Source organism: Saccopteryx bilineata, chromosome 2, assembly GCF_036850765.1.
Source record: "Saccopteryx bilineata isolate mSacBil1 chromosome 2, mSacBil1_pri_phased_curated, whole genome shotgun sequence".
Taxonomy (NCBI): domain Eukaryota; kingdom Metazoa; phylum Chordata; class Mammalia; order Chiroptera; family Emballonuridae; genus Saccopteryx; species Saccopteryx bilineata.
In genome coordinates, this window is record NC_089491.1 from 313,877,771 (window position 1) to 313,898,729 (window position 20,959).

At 41.7% G+C, this 20,959-nt stretch overlaps 1 protein-coding gene across 4 annotated transcripts in view; it reads left to right on the forward strand.

Annotated features, from left to right (window-relative positions):
* Positions 1–20,959, forward strand: part of ASH1L (ASH1 like histone lysine methyltransferase) — a 319,672-nt gene that overhangs the window by 268,977 nt on the left and 29,736 nt on the right. For all 4 annotated transcript variants that reach the window (XM_066261892.1, XM_066261891.1, XM_066261895.1 and 1 more), the window contains 2 exons: positions 9,666–9,872; positions 9,992–10,138. In XM_066261892.1, coding sequence (XP_066117989.1) covers positions 9,666–9,872; positions 9,992–10,138 — 354 coding nt within the window. The remainder of the gene's footprint in view (positions 1–9,665; positions 9,873–9,991; positions 10,139–20,959) is intronic.

The window sequence follows — 20,959 nt, forward strand, 5'->3', positions numbered from 1 at the left end:
TAATAGCTGATGGTATAGATAGTATATGTTTTGTGCACTTATTTTTTCACACACATTTTATAAATACATTTTTATGTATCAGTATGATGTACAAGTTCATCATTTTTAGGAACTTCATAAAGTTGATATGCCATAGTTTACCATTTTCCTGTTGTTTGCATTCAAGTTATTTTCAATGTTTTTTTATTAAAATAGCACTACTCTGTATAATTCTTTGTGTAGATTCAGTTTTTTAATCCTTAGAGTGCATTCTCAGAAGAAGAATTACTTGTACAAACTATATGAACATTTATATAATTTTTATTGTATATAGTATTTATTAATTTTAGTATCTCCACCAATGAATGTATCAGTGTACTTATTTACCCATAGTTCCACCTCATTTGGGTATTCACATAACTAAAATTTTGGTGCTTTAGTATTTAATAGTTTAATATTTGGGTGTATTATATTTCCTTAAAGGTTGTTTAAATATGCATTTCTTTATATGCTAATATTTCTGTGTGGGGGGGTTGTTGTTATTTTTGTGACAGAGACAGAGAGGGGGACAGACAGGAAGGGAGAGAGATGAGAAGCATCATTCTTCATTGCTGCACCTTAATTGTTCATTGATTGCTTTCTTTTTGTTTTTGTTTTTTGTTTTTTTGTTTTTGTATTTTTCTGAAGCTGGAAATGGGAGATACAGTCAGACAGACTCCCGCATGCGCCCGACCGGGATCCACCCGGCACGCCCACCAGGGGCGATGCTCTGCCCACCAAGGGTGACGCTCTGCCCACCAGGGGGCAATGCTCTGCCCCTCCGGGGTGTCGCTCTGCCGAGACCAGAGCCACTCTAGCGCCTGGGGCAGAGGCCAAGGAGCCATCCCCAGCGCCCGGGCCATCTCTGCTCCAATGGAGCCTCGGCTACAGGAGGGGAAGAGAGAGACAGAGAGGAAGGAGGGGGGGTGGAGAAGCAAATGGGCTCCTCTCCTATGTGCCCTGGCCAGGAATCGAACCCGGGTCCCCCGCACTCCAGGCCGACGCTCTACCGCTGAGCCAACCGGCCAGGGCTCATTGATTGCTTTCTCATATGTGCCTTGATGGGGGGGTAGGGGTTACAACAGAGCAAGTGACCCCTTGCTCAAGCCAGTGACCTTACACTCAAGCTAGTGAGCCTTGCTCAAACCAAATGAGCCCACGCTTAAGCAGTGACCTCGGGGTTTTGAACCTGGGTCCTCCACATCCCAGTCCAACGCTTCATCCATTATGCCACCGTCTGGTCAGGCTCTGTGTTGTTGTTTTTTAATGATACTTTATTGTCTGTGAAATTATCATAACATAGCTGCTGTTTCATTGGCTAGTTTCTGTCTTTCTCAAATAGTCCAGTGAGGGAGGTGATAGTTTTACATTTTATAAATGAAGGAACTTAGAAAATGAATAGTAAATTGCTCCACATTACACAACACTTAATGACAAAGACAGAATTGATTCAAAGAAAGCCATGTTTGCCATGGCTAGGTAGCTTAGTTGGTTGGAGTGTGTCCCTGTACATCAAAGTGTGGTGGGTTGAATCCCCAGCCAGGACACATACAACAATCAGCCACTAAATACATAAATAAGTGAAACAACAAATATCTCTCTGTCTCTCTCCCTTCCTCCCATACACACACATTCTCACTCTGTCCCTCCTTTTTTCCCCCTTTCTCTCCCTAAAACCAGTTTTTTTTTTAAGTTTTTAAAAAGCCCTATTCTTTGCCTGGCTTGTGGTGGCACAGTGGATAAAGCGTCGACCTACAACTCTGAGGTCGCCGGTTCAAAACCCTGGGCTTGCCTGGTCAAGGCACATATGGGAGTTGATGCTTCCTGCTCCTCCCTCCTTCTTCTCTCTCTCTTTCTCACTCTCTCTCCTCTCTAAAAATTAATAAAAATAAAAATTTTTTTTAAAGAAAGCCCTATTCTTTTCACTATACCACACTGCTTATTGTATAAGTAGTCTTTTAATCACTTTCAAAATTTAAATTTAGGCCCTGGATGGTTAGGTCAATGGATACAGCATCATCCTGCACACTGGACACCAAGGTTGCTGATTCTATCTCCAGCCAGGGCATGCACAAGAAGCAATCAATGAGTGCACACCTAAATGGAACAACTAAATAGAACAAGTTGATGCTTCTTTCTCTTTCTTTCTCTCTCACTCTCTCTCCCCTTCTCTCTCTCTGTTTCTCACCCCCTTTATATACCCGTCTCCCCTCTCTCTTTCTCAAATCAATGGAGAAAAATTTTTAATTGAAATTTATATATTTTCCTTTACATAATTACATTAGTTGTCTATATCATTTCTGTTAGTATGTATGTCACATTAGGCTTCCCATTGTGTTGCCGTTTTGGGGAAGAAAAACAAACTGCCTTGGCCAGTTGACTCAGTGGATAGAGTATGAGCCCAGTGTATGGACATTCAGGTTCAATCCCTGATCAGGACACAAATGAGAAGTGACTGTCTGCTTCTATTCCCCTCCTTTTCCCTCTTCTCTTTCTCTTCCCCTCTTGCAGCCAGTGGCTCGATTGGTTCGAGTGACGGCAATAACTCTGTTGGTCCAAGCGCTGATTCAAGCATCAATCCCAGACAAGGATTGCTGGTGGATCCTGGTCAGGGAACATGTGGGAGTCTGTCTCACTGTCTTTCCTTCTCTCATTAATAAAAAAAAAAAAAAACTTCTAAGTAAAAAACAAATACTCAAATACAGTGCTGCCAACTTTATATCATTAGAATATGATGATCACTACGTAACCATGCACCTTAGGAATGTGGTAAATGCATAAATACCTAAGAAAAATTAAAGTATGTGCCTGACCAGGTGGAGGCGCAGTGGATAGAGCATTGGACTGGGATGCAGAGTACCCAGGTTCGAAACCACCAGGTTGTCATCTTGGGTGGGCTCATCCAGCTTGAGCACAGGCTGACCAACTTGGGTTCAGGGTCACTGGCTTGAGCATGGGATCATAGACATGACCCCAGGGTCGCTGGCTTAAGCAAGGAGTCACTCACTTTGCTATAGCCCCCTGGTCAAGCCACATATGAGAAAGCAGTTGATGAACAACTAAGGTGCCACAACGAAGAATTGATGCTTCTCATCTCTATCCCTTCCTGTCTCTCTGTCCCTCTCTCTTGACTCTCTCTCTGTCTCTGTCAAAAAATTATAATAATAAAATATTCAATGGATGCTTACATATTTAAAAGTAACCCACATAAAAATTCAGTTAAATAGCACCACCTAAAAGATAGGGCATCTTTGTCTTTCCTGTCTTTGTATTCAGGTTCTATAAATATTTGTGGGTGAAAAGTTAAAGGATCTTCAGGAGCCACTTTCACATCTATGTAAGATTCATATGTATAATGGTACTCACTTGCAGGTCGCCCAAAGTAAACTTTATTGAGGACACTTTTTCTTTTTTTGCGAGTGAGATAGAGATGGGAAGGCAGAGAGATCAGAAGTATCAATTCATTGTTGCATCACTTTAGTTGTTCATTGATTGCTTTCTCATATGTGCCTTGACTGGGGGGGTCCAATTAGCCAGTGACCCCTTGCTCAAGCCAGCAACCATGAGATTGTGTTGATGATCCTATGCTCAAGCTGGCGACCTCAGGATTTCAAACCTGGCCCTCAGCATCCCAGGTCAACGCTCCCACCAGTCAGGCTCAGTACTATTTTTTAAAAACAAATAGAGAGTTTTAAAAATTATTTCAAATAAATACTTTAAAAATGTGTTTTATAGCCTGACTTGTGGTGGCGCAGTAGATAAAGTGTCAACCTGGAATGCTGAGGTTGCAGGTTTGAACTCTGTGCTTGCCTAGTCAAGGCACATGCGAGAAGCAACTACTATGAGTTGATTCTTCCCACTCCTCTCCCTGCCCCTTCTCTCTCTCTCCTCTCCATGAGGAAAAAAAAAATTTTTATATATAAATTTGCCTGACCTATGGTGGTGCAGTATATTGAATGGCAATCTGGAGTTGCCAATTCAAAGCTTCAGACTTGCCCAGTCAGGGCACAGATGAGAAATGACTACTATGAGTTGGCACTTCCCACTACTTCCCCTTCTCTCTCTCATTCTCTTTCTCTTGCTCTCTCTCTATTCCCCTCCCTCTCCCCATCCCTCTCCCTCTCCCCCCACTCTCTAAATCAATAAATACAATCTTTAAAAAAAAACCAACTTGTCATCCTCTCTTTCAAACAGTTTCTAGGAATCACCATTATTTATAAATTCTACAAATATTTCCTGGTGGTTTTTTATTTCTATAAACTATCATATCAAACCCATTACTACTACAGAACATTCTTCATGTAGAGCAAAGTCTTGTAATTAATTTCAAGCGCCTTTTTAACCCTGTACCCATTTCCTCACAGCATGTATAGTGCCCACTCTCTCAGCTCTCCACAAAGATAGGGCATATAACAAAACCAGATACTTCGGGAAAGATAAAAGTGTATTTCTCTAGTGAAACTTATGCTATCTACCCTGATTATTCTCAGAATTCATGGGCCCTAAACTTAACATCAGGGTCCCTCTCTAACTCCCTGTTAGATCCTGTCTATGCTCCTTGGTTCAGTACAGTGCATTTCCACTTGCTCACCAATAAGAATCTCTAGAAACATTTCTCTTTTGCTTTAGAAGAGAACTAGGTCCTCAAATTCTTGATCCCAAAACGTAGGAATGATCTTCTATCCTGCCTAACTTGGCACAAATATTCGTGGTGGGAATATTCATTTTGTTTAAGTATATTAAAATTTATCTCCACTCACAGGGTGACCTCCATAGTTGGTTACCTCAATCACATTAGTACATTTCCCAATAACTATTTAACTTTAAATCTAACCATATGAGGGAAAGAGCTTTCCAGTCTAGATTTATATTCAGAAGGGAAAAATACTTTAGTTTTCAAGGGCATTATCTAGCTAAAAATAATGACAATTTATATTGCTAAATCAAAGTCTTAACTTCTTAGTTTGCAGCATCTACTTTCATATTTTGATAGATTTACAGTTCTGTTTTTCAGGCACAATGTATAGAAACATGTTTTACTTTTTTTTTAATTTTTTTTAATTCATTTTAGAGGGAGGGAGGGAGGGAGGGAGAGAGAGAGAGAGAGAGAGAGAGAGAGAGAGAGAGAGAGAGAGAGAGAAGGTGGGGAGGAGCAGGAAGCATCAACTCCCATATGTGCCTTGACCAGGCAAGCCCAGGGTTTTGAACTGGCGACCTCAGCATTTCCAGGTCGACGCTTTATCCACTGTGCCACCACAGGTCAGGCCATGTTTTACTTTTTATATAATTAAAGGGCTTATTCGTTTATTTATCAAAACAAATGAAGCCTGACCTGTGGTGGCACAGTGGATAAAGCATCGGTTCGAAACCCTGGGCTTGCCCGGTCAGGGCACATACAGGAAGCAGCTACTATGAGTTGATGCTTTCCACTTATCCATTACACACACACACACACACACACACACACACATCCATCTACCCTCTCTCAAAAATCAACAAATAAAAAAAATCTTTAAAAAGCCTGACAAGGTAGTGCAGTGGATAGAGTGTTGGCTTGGGACGCTGAGGACCCAGGTTCAAAACCCCAAGGTCACTGGCTTGAGCACGGGTTCATGGGATCATAGACATGACCCCATGGTCGCTGGCGTGACTTCAAAGGTCACAATTAAAGCCCAAGGTCACTGGCTTGAGCAAGTAGTCACTGGCTTAGCTGGAGCCAAGTCACGGTACATATGAGAAAGCAATCAATGAACAACTAAGGTGCCTCAACAAAGAACTGATGCTTCTGCCTGGCCTGTGGTGGCGCAGTGGATAAAGCGTCAACCTGGAATACTGAGGTCTTCGGTTCGAGACCCTGGGCTTGCCTGGTCAAGGCACATATGGGAGTTGATGCTTCCTGCTCCTCTCCCTTCTGTCTCTCTCTCTCTCCTCTCTAAAATGAATAAATAAAATCTTTTTTAAAAATTTATGCTTCTCATCTCTCTCCCTTTCTATCTCTGTCTGTCCCTCTGTCATTCTTGCAAAAATAAAAATAAAAATTTTATATATATATTCAGTGCCTTCAACTCTAGAGACCACAGATTTTAGAAAGTTCTGATTGATTGTTCTCTGGCAGAAATCTTTCTAAAATTGAAGACTTTTCTCTCAACATTCTGTTATATTTATATAAGGTCTATCAGAAAATTCTGTCCGTTTTTGGAATAAAACAAAATATAAATTTTTCTTACCGTCAATAAACTTTATTAAATAATATAATTGCCATTATTATTAATGATTTCTTGTCAGTGTGGGGGCAATTTTTTTTTTTTTTCCTGAAGCTGGAAACGGGGAGAGACAGACAGACTCCCGCATGCGCCCGACCGGGATCCACCCGGCACGCCCACCAGGGGCAACGCTCTGCCCCTCCAGGGCATCACTCGACCAGAGCCACTCTAGCGCCTGGGGCAGAGGCCAAGGAGCCATCCCCAGCTCCCGGGCCATCTTTGCTCCAATGGAGCCTTGGCTGCGGGAGGGGGAGAGAGAGAGAGGAAGGGGGGGGGGGGAGCAAAATGGGCGCTTCTCCTATGTGCCCTGGCCGGGAATCGAACCCGGGTCTCGCGCACGCCGGGCCTATGCTCTACCGCTGAGCCAACCGGCCAGGGCTGTGAGGGTAATTTGTATATTCCATTTTTGAAAAATGTTTTATCTTTTGATGTGAAAAATTGAACCAGTGCTTGTTTGATATATTCTTAATTTTTGAATTTTTTGCCCTTCAAAAAATTTTGTAAGGACAAAAACAAGTGATAGTTGGAGGCTGCTAAGACCAGAGAATATGGTGGATGCGACATACATGCTTCTGTAGCATTTCTTCCTTGTTGAAATTCGTAAAAATTACAGTGGCGTAAATGAACTTTATCAGTTGCCATGGGTACACTATCGCTTCACACATAAGACTAACGTGAATCAACTTTGTTTTAGTTAATCTGCTATGTCAGTATGTATACATTAAGTGATAAAAATAGAGAGGCACACATGCGCCAAATAAATGTGCTTATGTGTTGAAACTTGTTGTGATAGAAACGGACAGAACTTTCCGGTAGACCTTATATTTTAATTCTTTTATCCACCTAAATTGTATTGTTGTGTGTGTTATGAAGTCTGAAAATACAGGTGTGGGGTTTTATGAACAGAGGTGTATAATTGAAACCGTGAAAATAAATGAGTCTTCTAAAGAAAAGAACAAGAAATGTGTTGTGAAAGGCAGACAGGAAAAAAGGCTTTGTGTATAAAGAAAAAGACAGGAATTGTTATTGGAGGAGAGGTGGGAAATCTATTATCACAGAGATCAAGCAGAAAACCCACAAAAAGAGGGCATTTTCAGGACGACTGTTCAACAGTATTGCAACAAAGAAGTCAGCAAAAGAAAAACTAAAGATGATAAATTTGACAGTAAAGCAATGTCTTTTCATAAGTTGATTAAGTTGAAGAATAGTTCAGTGGGTACTCTGTTTACTGCTCATTTATGTGATTTGACACTCCTCTCTACCCTTTAGATAAGGGTCATGTTTTATTTTTTGAAAAATCAAATGACTGAAAGTAATTTTTTTTAAGATTTTATTTATGGACTTTAGGGAGGGAGAGAAAGGATGGGAGGAGAGCAGGAAATATCAACTTGTATTTGCTTCCCCTGTGTGCCTTGACTAGGCAAGCCCAGGGTTTAGAACCTGTGACCTTAGCATTCCAGGTCAGTGCTTTATCCACTGTTCCACCACAGGTCAGGTGACTGAAAGCACTTTAGATTATAAAGTGTTAAAAACCTTTTTTTTTTTTTTTTTTTCGATAGAGAGTCAGAGAGAGGGACAGATAGAGACAGACAGGAAGGGAGAGAGATGAGAAGCATCGATTCTTCATTGTGGCACCTTAATTGTTCATCAATTGCTTTCTCGTATGTGCCTTGACTGGGGGGCTACAGCAGAGCAAATGACCTCTTGCTTAAGTCAGTGACCTTGAGCTTCAAGCCAATGACCTTCAAGCCAGCAACTGTGGGATCATGTCTGTGATCCCACACTCAAGCTAGCGACCTCAGCGTTTTGGGGTTTTTTGTTTCTTTTGTTGTTGTTGTTTTCTATTTGTTTGTTTGTTTTGTATTTTTTTGCAAGCTAGAAGTGGGGAGGCAGTCAGACTCCTGCATATGCCCAACCAGGATCCAACTGGCATGCCCACCAGGGGGCGATGCTCGGCCCTTCTGGGGTATTGTTCCACCGCTGCAATTGGAGCCATTCCAGCGCCTGAGGTGGGGGCCACGGAGCACCTTGCTACGATGGAGCCTTGGCTGTGGGAGGGGAAGAGAGAGACAGAGAGAAAGGAGAGGGGGAAAGTTGAAGAAGCAGATGGGCGCTTCTCCTGTGTGCCCTGGTGGGGAATCCAACCCATGACTTTAAAAGCCCAGCCGAAGCTCTACCGCTGAGCCAACTGGCCAGGGCCGACCTCGGTGTTTTGAACCTGGGTTCTCCAAGCCCTAGTCCAATGCTCTGTCCACTGAACCACTGCCTGGTCAGGCTAAATACTTTATTTACGAGGTTTGTGATTTACGATTATAAACATAATTTCGTGTTTTAATTTACCATTGTATTCTTGGTCCTCCTTTGTTTATGTTAAATAAGCATACTAGGACTATGTAACAACACTGGCTTCTGTTTAAGATCTAGAAATTTGAAAAGGAAAGCAATGAAAGGACATGTGCATAACAGCTTTCATCTACTATCTTCAGAATTTTTTACTTCCTTATTCATTCCAGATTATAGGTTCAGCTAGACTGTAAATGTTATTTGCAACATGGAAATGTCATTTACACTAATAAAATAAGAATTTCTATCTAAAAAGAACAACAGTGTGAATTTACTGACCTTCACATTTAAAACTGGTTATGATGTTAAATTTTATATGTCTTTTCCCACAATTAAAAAAATTTTTGACCTTGAGTGGTTAGCTCAATCAGTTAAGAGCACAGTCCTGAAACAACAAGGTTGCAGGTTCAATCCCCAGTCAGAAAAGCAACCAAAACATGCACAACTGAGTGGAACAACAGATGCTTCCCTTCCCCCTCCCTTCTCTCTTCCTTCCTTTCCCTGTCTCTCTCTTTTAAAAAAATTAATAAAAGTTAAGCCCTGGCTGGATAGCTCTGGAGTGTCATCCAGCATAGTGGTTGCCTGTTTGATTGCCCATTCAGGGCACATACAGGAGCAGCTTGATGTTCCTGTCTTTCCCTCTCAAAAAAAAAAAAAATTTTTTTTTTTTTTTGCAAATAGCCATGAGCTACTTCAAAACACAAGTGCAGTATAATCATCAAATTACTAATTTGTCTATGGGTTGCAGTTCATTTATTGTTAGCACAGAGCTAAATTAGATAATTTTTACCCAGGATGCTAAGTGGACAATTAGCTTGATAATTTACAAGAAGCATTCAGTGTTTGCAACTTGACTTGGAAATTTTAAGTGTTATTAATATTTGTAGTTATATATTATTATTACCTTGTTAACCTTTTAACCAATGTAATCTTGTTAAAATAATTTCAGGTATTCATTTTAAGAATTTCTGTAAAACATAAAGTGGGTTTATGAGGGCATATTAATGTTAACTTATATACAGTTATTACTTTTCTTTCTAGAATGATCTTTGCTGAGTGTTCCCCCAACACTTGTCCCTGTGGTGAGCAGTGCTGTAACCAGAGGATACAGAGGCATGAGTGGGTGCCATGTCTAGAACGATTTCGAGCTGAGGAGAAAGGTTGGGGAATCAGAACCAAAGAACCCCTAAAAGCTGGACAATTCATCATTGAATACCTAGGGGAGGTTGTCAGCGAACAGGAGTTCAGGTAAATGATGATACTCAGTAAAATGGTAAAGGTACCAGATTAAAATGGAAAATGGAAGATTTGAAATTTACTTTCAGTTTAATTATTAAGTGGCTTTCAATCATCTTTCTCCTCTTCAGGAACAGAATGATTGAACAGTATCATAATCACAGTGACCACTATTGTCTGAACCTGGATAGTGGGATGGTGATTGACAGTTATCGCATGGGAAATGAGGCTCGATTCATCAACCACAGCTGTGACCCAAACTGTGAAATGCAGAAATGGTAAGGAAGCAGGGGAAGGTGAAACCAATAATCCCACAGAAGAGAAGGCATTGAGGTCATCCAGAGATTGACTTTCTACAATGTCAGTCAGCTTACAGAGAGCAACTCATGCAATTCCCTATTATACCAGATCCTCCATGCAGAGAGGAAACTCCTTCTATTTCTTCACTTTATCCTACTCCTAGAAAGTTTTATATAAATATGTATATAATGTTTAGTATTTATTGACTATTTACTATGTCCTAGGTACTGTGTTACATTGTTCTCATACCAGTTCATTCAAATTACTTCTTACATGTCCACTGGATTTGTCACCATGAGATATAAAAACAATTAGAGCAGGCTAGAATTCAATTGAGAAGGAAAAAATTACATCTAAAAATAGAATAGGATAGCACAGAATTCTAGGAAGGTGGTGGAATAGGAAGCATCAGAATTCTATCTCCCCTTAGATAATTGCACTAGCAGAATTCATGTGATGGAATGATTTTGGAATTCTGAAGTATATTGAAGGCTTGCAACTTCCAGGGGAAGGCATAGATGGTAAATTACAATTTGTTTTAGTCAATTTGAGCTCTTAGAACAGTAGCAATGTCAGGCAATAGTACAAACATTCTGGAACAGCTTGCAGAAGTTTGGGTGGGTGGAAAGGACAATGTTCTCCAAACACTGGGATCTGTACTTTGATTGTTGACTGCTACTTTGATCACAGAGGTGCAAAAGAGGCAGGCAACCATTGTTTCACATCCCACTACACCATTTATTTTTATTTTTTGTGACAGTGACAGAGAGAGTCAGAGAGAGGGACAGATAAGGACAGACATGAAGGGAGAGAGATGAGAAGCATCAGTTCTTCATTGCAGCACCTTAGTTGTTCATTAATTGCTTTCTCACATATGCCTTGACTGGGGGGCTCCAGCAGACTGAGTGACCCCTTGCTCAAGCCAGCGACCTTAAGCTCAAGCTGGCGACCTTGGGGTTTCGAACCTGAGTACTCCACGTCCCAGTCCAATGCTCTACCCACTTCACCACCACCTGGTCAGGCCCACTACACCATTTTTGCAAACCCCTTTCCCTCCAGCTAAAGTGACATTTAGGAGAGAGATTTAAGGGACCAGCACCCTCTCTTACCCCCTTCATTTTTTGCTTTTTCTGTTTCAGGAGCCAAACCTTAAAGACTAAAACATTTAAAAACAACTGCATATATGGGGGGAAATGCAAAGTAGCCGTATATCCAAGGAAAGTTTTAAAAAAGACCTAATATCTCAGGCTGATCCTTGGCACAGAAGTAGCCTACAGCAGTCAAAAAATAAAATAATATAGAAAAATAGCAAACGCTGGGGAAGGGTCAGAATCTGATTTCTGTAGTTACCACATTATTAGATTTAAATGCTCAATGTTCAGCTTAAAATCACAAGGAATATAAAGAAACCAGGAAAGTATGGCCCACTCAAAGGAAAAAATTTTTTCAATAGACTCTGTCCCCTAAAAAGACTTAATGACAGATACATTAGACAAAGACTTTAAAACAACTGACCTAGGCCCTGGCTGGTTGGCTCAGTGGTAGATCGTCAGCCCGGTGTGTGGAAGTCCTGGGTTTGATTCCTGGCCAGGGCACACAGAGGAAGCACCCATCTGCTTCTCCACCCTTCCCCCTCTCCTTCCTCTCTATCTCTCTCTTCCATTGGAGCACAGTGGCCCGGGCACTGAGGATGGCTCCATGGCCTCCTCCTCAGGTGCTAGAATGGCTCTGGCCGCAACGAAGCAACGTCCTAGATGGGCAGAGCATCACCCCATGGTGGTCATGCTAGTTGGATCCCAGTCAGGCGCATGCAGGAGTCTGTCTGTCTGCCTCCTTGCTTCTAACTTCAGAAAAATACAAAGAAAAAGAAAAAACAACTGACCTAAAGATGCTCAAAGACCTAAAGAAAGATGTGGGGAAAGAGGGTTGTAAAAACAACAGTGAACAGCCTGACTGGCAGTGCGCAGTGGATGAAGCATCAACCTGGGATGCTGAGGACTCAGGTTTGAAACCCCAAGGTCACTGGCTTGAGTGTGGGCTCATCTGGCTTGAGCACAGACTCACCATCTTTTTCTTTTGTATTTTTCTGAAGTTGGAAACGGGGAGGCAGTCAGACAGACTCCCACATGCGCCCGACTGGGATCCACCTGGCATGCCCACCAGGGAGCGATGCTCTGCCCCTCTGGGGCATCGCTTTGCCACACCAGAGCCACTCTAGCACCTGAGGCAGAGACCATGGAGCCATCCTCAGCACCCTGGCCAACCTTGCTCCAATGGAGCCTTGGCTGCGGGAGGGGAAGAGAGAGACAGAGAGGAAGGAGGGAGGAGGGGTGGAGAAGCAGATGGGTACTTCTCCTGTGTGCCCTGGCCAGGAATCGAACCCAAGACTCCCGCATGCCAGGCTGACACTCGACCACTGAGCCAACTGGCCACGGCCCAGATTCACCATCTTGAGTGCAGAGTCACCAGCTCGAGCATAGGATTGTAGACATGATCCCATTGTCACTGACTTGAGCCCAGAGGTCGCTAGCTTGAAGCCCAAGATCACTGGCTTGAGCAAGGGGTCACTCGCTCTGCTGTAGTCCCCTCTCCCCCCCCCCCCCGTCAAGGCATATATGAGAAAGCAGTCAGTGAACAACTAAAAAAAAGGAGCCACAACAAAGAATTGATGCTTCTCATCTCTCTGTATTCCTGCCTGTCTGTCCCTCTCTCTGACTCTGTCTCAGTCACACACATAACACACACACACACACACACACACACACACACACACACACACACACAAAGAGATAGAAAGCCTGCCTTGGTCAGAGATCTTAGTTGGTTGGAGCGTTGTCATGAAACACAGAGGTTGCCAGTTTAATCCCCAGCCAGGGCACAAACAGTAACAGGTTGATGTTCCTGATTTTCTCTCTCTCTCCCTTCCTCTCTCATTAAAATCAATAAATAAAAACTTTAAAAATCTTTAAGAAAAGAGATTGCCTAAATAGACATATTGGAGCTGAAAAGTACAAAAATTGAAATAAAGAGTTCACTAGAGGGATTCATTGGCAAATATGAGCAGGTAGATGAAAGATTGGGTGAACTTGAAGATTGGACAATTGAAATTATCAACCCTGAAGAACAGAAAGAAAAAAGATTGAAGAAAAAAGAGCAGATCCTCAGGGACCTCTGAGATACCATCAGGCAGACTAATATATGCATCATGGGTGTCCCAGAGAACAATAAAGAGAAAGAAACGATATGAAGAAATTATGGTTGAAAACTTCCCAAATTTGATGAAAGACATGAATATAAATATCTAATAAGCTCACTGAACTCTCAGGATGAACTAAATGATATGCAAATAATGAAAGCAGCAAGTGAACCATCATACACAAGAGAGTCTCAATAAGAAAATTTGCAAATTTCTTATTAGAAACTTTGGAAGCCAGAAGCCAATGTACTAATATATTCAGATTACTAAAAGAAAATATCATATATCTAGCAAAACTGTCCTTCAAAAGAGAAGAAAGCCTGGTCTGTGGTGGCACAGTGGATAGAGGATCAATGTGCAACTCTGAGGTTGCCAGTTCAAAACCCTGGGCTTGCTCGGCCAAGGCACATACGACAAGCAAGCAATAAACAACTAAAAGTGAAGCAACTGTGAGTTGATACTTCTCGCCTCCACCTCCCCATAAAATCAATAATTTTTTAAAATCTTAAAAAAAATAGTAGCTATAGAACCACCGGTGGAAGGATTAGAACTGGTCGCCATCCGACTCATTTTTCCGTGAGGAAGTTGATGCCCAGTGAGGCCAAGGGACGGAGAGTGACCTGCGCAGTTCAACAGATACTGGACACCCACTCTCTGCCAGACACCATGTGAAGTCTTGAGGATACAAAGACAAGTCAACAAGGTTCTGGATTTCAAGCGGCTTAGAGAATAGTGACATTGATTTATCAAGGATGTATCTAGGATGCTGTGGCAGCACAAAAAGGTGGCAGGGAGCGCTTCTTGGAGAACAATGTTGCACTCCTGTGCAGTGTTGGAGGATGTGTTAAATGACTCACTGGGATGGGAGTGGTGGTGTGTTTTAGAAAGAGCAGCAAAGGTTAATGTCAGTGTGTGTGGGGGGGAAGGCAGGGAGGCCACAACAGTAGCCAGGTGTTATTAAAGCATAAATTATGAGTTGAGAAGTAGATAGAGATGAAGGTAGAGAGGTGGGTAAGGACCAGGCTATTGCAGTGCTGTCCCAGGTGGATGAGGAAATGACTTTTTCTGCCCAGGGCTGGTCAGCAACTTGCATTTCTGGTCAGAACCATGGCTGAGTGAGGCTGCAGTCCTGCAAGCCAATCTTCCCCTGACATTCTCACCACCCTTTCCCCTTCTTCTGTTGTCTCTTCCCCTCCAGGAGCCTCGCTTTAGAGAGCAAGGCCAGGGGCTACTCTTCCTCTAGTTGGGGAGTCAAGTGTGCTCACCTTTGGACCCTGCTTCAGCTCAACACTTCCAACACTTGCCTCTCACACAGTGCTTGAAATGAGACGAAATAGGTGGAGTTCTGCCTCTTTAGAAAGAAAATAATTGGCTTTCTGAGAGGAGAGTTGCTTGGAATTTTCTCCCCATTACTTAAATACTCTCTCCTCCATCATTTCTACTTCTTATTAAAAAATGTTGCTACTGAAAAAGAACCATTGATCCCTACAGATGTTTAGCATATCCAGCCGAGTTTTGCTATTTGGATATTGTATATTTAGCATGTAGGGAGTTGGAAGCAGACAGATTAGAACTGATACACTTTTAAGTGAGATGATTTAGGAATTTAGGGCAAGGTCATTTGCTTTGAGATTTCTTCCTGTTTTGGTATGATTGGCAATTTCTTTATTATTCAAAGCTTTTTATGTATGTTAAAAAAAAAGTAGCTAAAAGAGAAGAAGAACATGTGGTAAACACAGTACAATGTACAGATGATGTATTACATAGTAGAATTGTACACCTGAAATCACTATAATTCTATCAACCAATGTCACCCCAAGTAAATTTGGTTTAAAAAAAGATAGGAAAATCAAGACATTCCCAGATAAACTAAAGCTGAGGGTGTTTATGACCACTAGACCTGCTCTATATTTAAAAAAATAAAGAAAGAAAGAAATGTTCAAGGGAGCTCTCCAAAGTGAAATGATGAAAAGGCACTAAATAGTACTTTGAAGCAAAATGGAAAAATTTCTCTTTTTTTTTTTTTTTTAAGATTTTATTTATTCATTTTAGAGAGGGGAGAGGAAGAAGGGGCGGGGATGAGCAGGAAGCATCAACTCCCATATATACTTTGACCAGGCAAGCCTAGGGTTTTGAACCAGTGACCTCAGTGTTCCAGGTTGATGCTTAATCCACTGCGCCACCACAGGTCAGGAAAAATCTGTCAATAAAGGTAAATACATAGGTAAATGGTTTGTAACTGTACTTTTTGTTTTCTACATGATTTAAGATACTAACATATTTAGAGTAAAAGAAGCAATTAATGTAAAAAAATATATATTGTTTTCTACATAATTTAGAAGACTTATGCATTTAAGAGAATAATTAGCTCTGAATAGATAGCTCAGTTGGATAGGGCATCATCCTGAAGCGGAGAGGTTGCTGGTTCGCTCCCCAGTCAGGACACATAACAGGAACAGATCAATGTTCCTGTCTCTTTTTCTATCTCTCAAATTAATACAATAAACATTGTTTAAAAAACAGACTTATTAGTTTATATATATTTTTTTTAATTTTTATTTATTCATTTTTAGAGAGGAGAGAGAGACAGAGAGAGAGAAGGGGGGAGGAGCTGGAAGCATCAACTCCCATATGTGCCTTGACCAGGCAAGCCTAGGGCTTTGAACCAGCAACCTCAGCGTTTCCAGGTTGACGCTTTACCCACTGCGCCACCACAGGTCAGGCTTAGTTTATATTTTTGTGCACACAGTGTATAAAGATGTAGTTTGTGACATCAATACCCAAAATTTTTGTAAATTAAAGGAACAAAATTTTTGTAAATTAAAATTAGTGTTATGCCTGACCTGTGTTGTCACAGTGGATAAAGCGTTGACTTGGAATGCTGAGGTCATTGGTTCTAAACTCCCTACTTGCCTGGTCAAAGCAACTACTACAAATAGATGCTTCCCACTCCTCCCCCCCTTTCTCTCTCTCTCTCTCCCTCTCTCCCTCTCTCCCTGCTCTCTAAAAATCAATAAATAAAATTTTAAAAAATAATTACAGTGTTGCAGTTTTAGGATGTTAAATATAATCTTCATGGTAAACCCAAAGACAATAGCTGTAGACATATACAAAAATAAATTAAGAAGAAATTTAAACATTCCACTACAAAAAAATCAACTGTTGTCCCTAGCCAATTGCCTCAGTAGATAGAGTGTCAACCTGGTGTGCAGACGTCCCAGGTTCAATATTTGGTCAGGGCACACATGAGAAGAAATCATCTGCTTCTCTTCCCCATCTCTCTCCCCCTTTTCTCTCTCTTCCCCTCTCATAGCAGTTACTCAGTTGTTTCAAGGGTTGGCGCTGGGCACGGAGGATAGCTCCTTTGATCTGAGCATCAGCCCTGAGCATCATCACTGAGGATAGTTGGGTTGATTCGAGCATCAGCCCCAGTTGAGGCACATGGGGGAGTTTATCTCCCCTCCTCTCACTTAAAAAAAAAATTACAGTTGACATACAATATTATATTAGTTTCAGGTATACAACACCATGATTAGACACTTATATAACTTACATAATAACCCTGTTTAATATAGCACCCATCTGATGCCATATATAGTTACTACAATACTATTAACTATATTCCCTATGCTGTACTTTACATCTCTGTGACTGTTTTGTAAGTATTAATTTGTACTTCTAAATCCCTTTATTTTTTTCACCAATCCCCCCAACCACTCTCCCATCTGGCAGCTATCAAATGCTCTCCATATCTATGAGGGTGGTTTTTGTTTTTTTGTCTTTGGGGGGGGGGAGGTTAATAGAGAGAGACGGGAAGGGAAAGTGAGAGGCATCAACTCATAGTTGCTTTCACTTTAGTTATGCATTGACTGCTTCTCATATGTGCCTTCCCAGGCAATGCCAGTGTCCCCTTGCTCAATCCAGCAACCTTGCGCTTCTCATGCCAGCAACCTTTGGGATCAAGTTGGCACGCTTTGGGATCATATGGATGATTCCCCCTCTCAAGCCAGAGACCCCATGCTGACGAGCTCAGAGGTAGTGACCTCAGGATTTCAAACCAATGACCTCAGCATTCCAGGTCAACACTATTCACTGTTCCACCACTGGTCAGGCTCTAGGAGTGTTTCTGTTTGCTTATTTGTGTATTTTGTTTTATAAATTCTACATATAAGTAAAATCATCTGGCATTTGTCCTTCTCTGACTTATTCACTTAACGTAATAGTTTTATCTCTGTTGTTGCAGATGTTAATATTTCATTCTTTTTGATGGCTGGATTGTATTCCATTGTATATATGCACCAGTTATACATTAATCTATTGATGGTCACTTATGTTGTTTCCATCTTTTGGCTGTTGTAAATAATGCTGCAATAAACATATAAATGTATATGCCTTTTCAATTTGGTATTTTGGGTTTCTTGAGGTAAATACCCAGAAGTGTCTTCACTGGGTCCTTCTTTGTCTCTTGTTAAAGCTTTTGTTTTGAACTCTATTTTGTCTGATATAAGTACTGCTAATCCAGCTTCTAGTTTTGTCTATTTTTCATTTTTTAGAAATATCTTTATACTTCCCTTTACTTTTAATCTACGTTTAGAACATTTCAGCCATTTGCTTTGTTTTGTTTGTTTGTTTGTTTGTTTGAGAGAGAGAGACTGGAAGGGCAAGAGGGAAGGAGAAAAAAAATGAGAAGCATCAACCTGTAGATGCTTCACTTCAGTTGTTTATTGATTGCTTCTCATACATGTCTTTTTTGTGTGTGTGGCAGAGACAGAGAGAGAGTCAGAGAGAGGGACAGATAGGGACAGACAGACAGGAAGGGAGGGAGATGAGAAACATCAATTCTTCTTGCAGTGCCTTAGTTGTTCATTGATTGCTTTCTCATATGTGCCTTGACGGGGGGGGGGGGGGGCTACAGCAGACCAAGTGACCCCTTGCTCAAGCCAGCGACCTGGTGAGCTTTGCTCAAACCAGATGAGCCCTTGCTCAAGCTGGTGGCCTCAGGGTCTCAAACCTGGGTCCTCCACATCCCAGTCCGATGCTCTGTCCACTGCACCACCGCCTCATCAGGCTTCTCTTACATGTCTTGACTGGAGGCGGGGTGGAGGGGGAGGCTCAAACTGAGCCAGTGACCCCTTCCTCAAGCAAGTGACTTTGGGATAATGTTGATCCCACACTCAAGCTGCCAAGCTCATGCTCTAGCCTGAGACCTTGGGGTTTTGAAGCAGGACCCTCAGCACCCTGGGTCAACACTCTATCCACTGTACCACCACTGGTCAGGCTTAGCCACTTGCATTTAAAGTAATTGTTGATAAATATGTATGTATTGCCATTTTTTTATTCATATTTTTAATATTTTTTAAATTTTTACTTATTTTAATTAAAATACATTGTTTTTTTATTTTAGAGAGAAAATAAGGAGAGGAGAGACTGAGCTTTCTGGCCAGGGCTTAATTTTTACTGATTTTGAGAGAAAGAGAGAGGGAAGTATCCATTTGTTGTTCCACTCAGTCGTGAATTCTTTGGTCGCTTTCCACATGTGCCCTGACCAGGGATTGAACCCACAACCTTGTTGTTTCAGGACAGTGCTCTTAACAGACTGAGCTAACCAGCCAAGGCATATTTTTCATTATTCTTTTCTTCTTGAAGAAGCCCCTTTAACATTTCTTGTAATACAAGTTTAATGGTAATGGCCACTTTTAGGTTTTTCTTGTCTGGGAAGCTCTGTATCTGTCATCCAATTCAGAATGATAACTTTGCTATATAGAGTAATCTTGCTTGTATTTTCTTGCTTTTCATTACTTTGAATATTTCGTGCCAATTCCTTCTGCACTGCAAAGTTTCTGTTATGAAATCACCTCTAGGTAACTAACTTGCTGCTTTTAAGATTCTCTCTTTGTCTTTAACGTTTGGCATTTTAATTATGATGTATCTTGGTGTGGGCTTCTTTGGGTTTATCTTGTTTGGGACTCTGCACTTCCTGGACTCGTATGTCTACTTCCTTCACCATGTTAGGAAATTTTGCCATCATTATTTTTTTAAATAGGTTTTCAATTACTTGCTCTCTTTTTCTAGCACTCTCCCATGATGCGAAGTTGGCATGCTTGAAGTTGCCCCGGAGGCTCCTTCTACTATCCTTTTTAAAATTTTTATTCTTTTTTGCTGTTCCAATTGGGTGTTTTTGGCTTCCTTATCTTCCAGATTGCTGATTTGATTCTTTCTCTATGGCTGATTCCTCTTAATTTATTCTTGATTTCAGTTAGTGTATCCTTTATTTCTGACTAGTTCTTTTTTATGCTAAATGGATACTAAGTTTCTTGAGTAGTAACCACTGTTTTCAACTCTATCTGGTAATGTCATTTAGTTATTTTTCTGGAGATTTCCTTTTTATTTAGGACCTGTTTCTTTGTCTCCTTATTAGGCTGCTTTTCTGTGTTTGTTTCTATTTATTAAGTAGAGCTACTACATCTTCCAGTCTTGGTGAGTGGCCTTATGTAATAGGTGTCCTGTAGGGCTTAGTGGCACAACTTCGCAGCTCACCCAAACTAGGCAGTCTGGGTGCACCCCCTGTGTGGACCGTGTGCACTGTTCTATTATAGTTGAACCTTGATTGCTGTTGGCACAGCATTGGGAGGGAATTACTCCCAGGCTAATGGGCTGTGAGGACCAGCAGCAACTATAGAAGAGGAGCTGCTATGCACTGGCTAATCCTATGGATAAGGACTTGCTTCAGTGGGGCTTTGGTGCCCATCAAGTCCATCCCTTCAACGTGTTGCTCATGGAGGTAATTGGGTTGTAATTTGGCATGCTCTGAAACTGTCCACTGTGTGCACTGGCTTTGTGCCCTCCTTGGAGCTTCAAGGTCAACCACCACATGTTCCCTCCTAGAGCCACTGTGCATGAGCTACACAGCAATCTGCAGATGACTGCTACTTGTAGTGGTCTTGGAGGTACCTAGGAGAGGCCAAACTGTGAACCGAGACCAACTACCATTAGTACCAGGCTTGCAGCCACTTCAAGAGGTACAGGGTACACTGAGGCCAGATGCGATTTGTTTGAGAGATTTTGGAGAAGTCTGAAGCTTGAGGCAAGAGAGGTCATTTCTATGAAAAATGCCACTGGAAATATCTTGGGTGGGCCACAAGTTGGATGGGACAGGGTCTCAGGAAATTACTAGGGCAGGTTAGCTAGGTTGACCAAGACTCATATTATGGTGGCTACCTTCAGGCTCAATGGAGAAGGGCTCAGCAGTGCAAAATGGCCTCTGTGGACACTTCTGTCTGGGAGAAAGGTGCCCTCGGGTTCATCCTGAAACCAGACTATTCAGTTCCTCCCCTATGTCCCTGGTGCCTTTTTTTTTTTAATAAAAATTTTATTTATTCATTATAGAGAGAGGGGAGAGAGAGAGAGAGAGAGAGAAGGGGGGAGGAGCAGAAAGCATCAACTCCCATATGTGCCTTGACCAGGCAAGCCCAGGGTTTTGAACCGGCGACCTCAGCGTTTCCAGGTTGACACTTTACCCACTGCGCCACCACAGGTCAGGCTCCTTGGTGCCTTTTAAACTGCTTCCCCAGCATTGGAGCTTAGAGCAGGGGAGTCCAAGTAA